The 3,346-nt window shown below is 43.5% G+C and overlaps 1 protein-coding gene across 1 annotated transcript in view; it reads right to left on the bottom strand.

Moving 5' to 3' along the window:
- The window catches only part of LOC101860021 (organic cation transporter protein), a 43,417-nt gene that overhangs the window by 7,338 nt on the left and 32,733 nt on the right, over positions 1-3,346 (bottom strand). The window contains exons 5-6 of the mRNA XM_035970259.1: positions 2,516-2,773; positions 412-578 (exon numbers count right to left, since the gene is read on the bottom strand). Coding sequence (XP_035826152.1) covers positions 412-578; positions 2,516-2,773 — 425 coding nt within the window. The remainder of the gene's footprint in view (positions 1-411; positions 579-2,515; positions 2,774-3,346) is intronic.

Raw genomic sequence — 3,346 nt, 5'->3', positions numbered from 1 at the left:
AGGGCGGTGGGTCTTGAACCAATGTAAAACATGCTACGCTTTTTTCGATCCCTAAATACCTCAGAATCTCTTTCATTTTCCCCGTCAACGTAAACAATTCTATCACAAGGGGAAGTAAGCAAAAGCCAAAATAATTCTCTTCCTTTCAACAAATTTAATGGGGGAAGTAAGCAAAAGCTATAATAATTCTCTCCCTTTCAACAAATTTATTGAATTCTAATAAACGTGGGAAAATGATATCAATAGGTGGATATGAGACCAGATCTTTTCATAGAAACTTTGAGGTTGTCAAGTATTAACAAATGGCGAAACATTTGTCGCCGACAGTCGTCAGTTATAATTAATCTCTGGTGATAAGACATGATGGCGGCAAACTGGACAACCCATAGCACAATGGTGGTAGCTGTGTACATAAGTAGGGAGGTGGGCGGGGGATGGATGGTGGGGGACTGTCCACGGGGAAACCACCTCTCTCTACCCCCCTCCCTGCGGGGACCGGACTGACCACGGTACGGTGTGGTGGTTGAGTCTGACCAACAGGGGGCGCAAAGTGGAGGAGACTGGGGTCGGGGGTTTGGCTGAGGTTGGGAGAAGAGGAGAAGAGGAAGATTATGTCAGAGGGCTTGGATTGGAAAGGGTGGAGGAGAGGTAATTTGAAGAGAGAGAGAGAGAGAGAGAGAGAGAGAGAGAGAGAGAGAGAGAGTTTTTAAAATATGATAGCATAGACGTAGGGTAACAAACACACTAACAATGTCATCACTTAGAAGCGGCCCCCAGGTGATTGTTCCGCATACTTTTATTAAATGCCAGGGATGAAGATGACGAATTATTTCCAAATTTTTGGTCTCTCTAAGCGAGGAGTTGGGAATGAGGGTTGTGTCTTACCCCCCAGGACAGCCTGGCGGGGATCTAGAGTAAGCACACTACAAAACAACAACAACAACAAAAACTGAAACACACTTAACACTAAGACTAATATACACATTTCCATCATCAGAGCATCATCATCGTCACCATAAGTAACCATCATCATGATCACCATCACCATAACCATCACCATCATCATCATCACCATCATCATCATCATCATCATCATCATCATCATCACCATCACCGACTAAACAATTCTCCTGTTTTTGTTTCGTTTTTCTAGAAAACATAACAATTTGCACCATGTCAATACATTTTACATAACCTACAAACATGGGCACCAAAATCAGAACATGGGACCAAAAAAAAACGCAACTCATTCCCTTCTGGGGTCCAAACTGGGGCTGATCTCAGACTTTGGGACTGCTGTAAGGTGAATTCAAAAGGGTTTTTGTTTTCTCTTGAAAAAGGGGGGTGGGTGATGCAAGAAGGGTTTTTTGTTGTTGTTGTTTTGTTGTTTTGTTGTTGTTGTTGTTGTTGTTGTTGTTTTGTTAGATTTCTTTTTGTTGCTGATTTTGTACAAGCGTAAATTAAACGAAATACATGTAGTATGTAAGTAAGACGATGAAGACCGAGTGCCATGGTAAAACAAACACACGGGTCGCCACCACTCGGAGAACGAGCGACGCTTCTGTCACAAGTTCACGTCAACGCCCATTGTTACTTTGTTACAGATTAGGTAAACAAAACAGTGACCAGTCACCTCACACACGATTTGTGCATGAGTTGTGGGCGGGGCTTGTAGGATATGACGGATCACACGCTTCCCTCACCAGCTGTAGAAAATTTATTGTCAGGCCTACCCATTGGTCAACTTGGGTAAACAGTCATTGGAGGGACTAACAATAACGACAGGTGAACGAATTATGACGGCCCGTCCACAGCGCCAGGGGTCGATTCAAATTTTGACAAAGCGTCTGGCAATGAGTGACCACGTGTGGCCGTCTGAGGCAGGTACATTGATCGACGGTGAGTTGATAAAATAAGGTGGCCGCGGCCGCGTTGGACAGGTGACCTTTTTACACAGTTAAGTTATACAGAAAAAAACGCAAAGGGGGAAATGGAAAGTGATCGTTTGTGCAGGTGGCCGTATTATATAGGTGGCCTTCATGGCAGGTTGGACTGTACCTTTACAAGTGTATTTAAGATAAGGTAAGATAAGATAATACTTCATTGTCCCGGAGTGAATTGTTTTCTTGGCTGTACAGGGCCGTAAAAACACATACAGGTATAATGTATAGACATTAAATTTTATATTCGAAGTGGCTAGCCGTACTTAGATCTAGGTTTGGCCCTATTGACTCAAACCTGTGGAGTACACATGTCTCAGTAGATCTAGATCTAGTCATTATTCAGATTTAAAATACATGGAGGTCAGTAAAGCACCTTTTGGTTTTGTATGAAATACAATAGGCATTGCAAACTAAAAATTTCGTGTACTATTCAACCATCATTATTAAGTACGGCTAGCCTCTTCCTTATATATTACTCTCACTAAGATTCAATAATATTTTTTTAAAGTCAAAGGGCGCGCAAAACACCAATTCTTATTTCAACAAACAAAAAACACTAGCCTCCAACTCACCAGTTCCACAACACAAAGGCAAAGCGTAGAGCCAGCCTCTTGTGATTGAGCATCGTGATCAACGTCTCTGTGCTTTTCCTCCCACTCTCTTTCGCTTCCTTCTTCTCTCGCTCGCTCTTCTCGATCTCCTCCACCATCTCCCCGAACAGGCTCTCGGGAAAGGTCACACCGTTGACCTTTGCCATTTTCTCCAGGATGACCCTGGCCTCTTGCGTCCGTCCTTTGGTGATGAGCCAGCGAGGGGATTCAGGGATCAGCCTGGAGAGAAGAAAGGGGAGGTGGGATAAAGCTTACAAATGTAATAATAACAATAGCAACGACAACAACAACAACAATAACAGAAGTAAAAGCAATAACAACAATAACAGAAGTGAAAGCAATAACAACAATAACAACAACAACAACAATAACTGGACTGCCTCACCCGCTACCCAAGAGAGGCGGAGGCCCAGGCGAAGAGTACGCTCTTCGGGGCTCCAAACATTTCGAACGGATAGGCTACCACACAAAAAAACACACACAACAACAATAACAGAAGCGACAGCAAGAACAGAAACAGTAACAGCAGCTGGCCGGACGTTGTGTCGTTGGGAAAAACACTTCACACGAAATGTCCTCACTTCACCCAGGTGGGAATGGGTACCCGCCATAGACAGCTGCGAGAGGATCTTGTCAGTATGTTAGTGATTTAGCGCCTTTATATGGCTGCTTGCGCTGTATGCAACAGCAACTAAAACAACAATAATAACGAAAGCAACAACAACAACAATGACAACAACAACAACAACAACAACAACAACAACAGCAGCAGCAGCAGCAGCAGCAGCAGCA

The sequence above is a fragment of the Aplysia californica genome, unplaced genomic scaffold (genome assembly GCF_000002075.1).
Source record: "Aplysia californica isolate F4 #8 unplaced genomic scaffold, AplCal3.0 scaffold00243, whole genome shotgun sequence".
NCBI lineage: Eukaryota > Metazoa > Mollusca > Gastropoda > Aplysiida > Aplysiidae > Aplysia > Aplysia californica.
The sequence above is the reverse complement of the archived record's forward strand: the minus strand, read 5'-3'. Positions and strand labels throughout refer to the sequence as shown.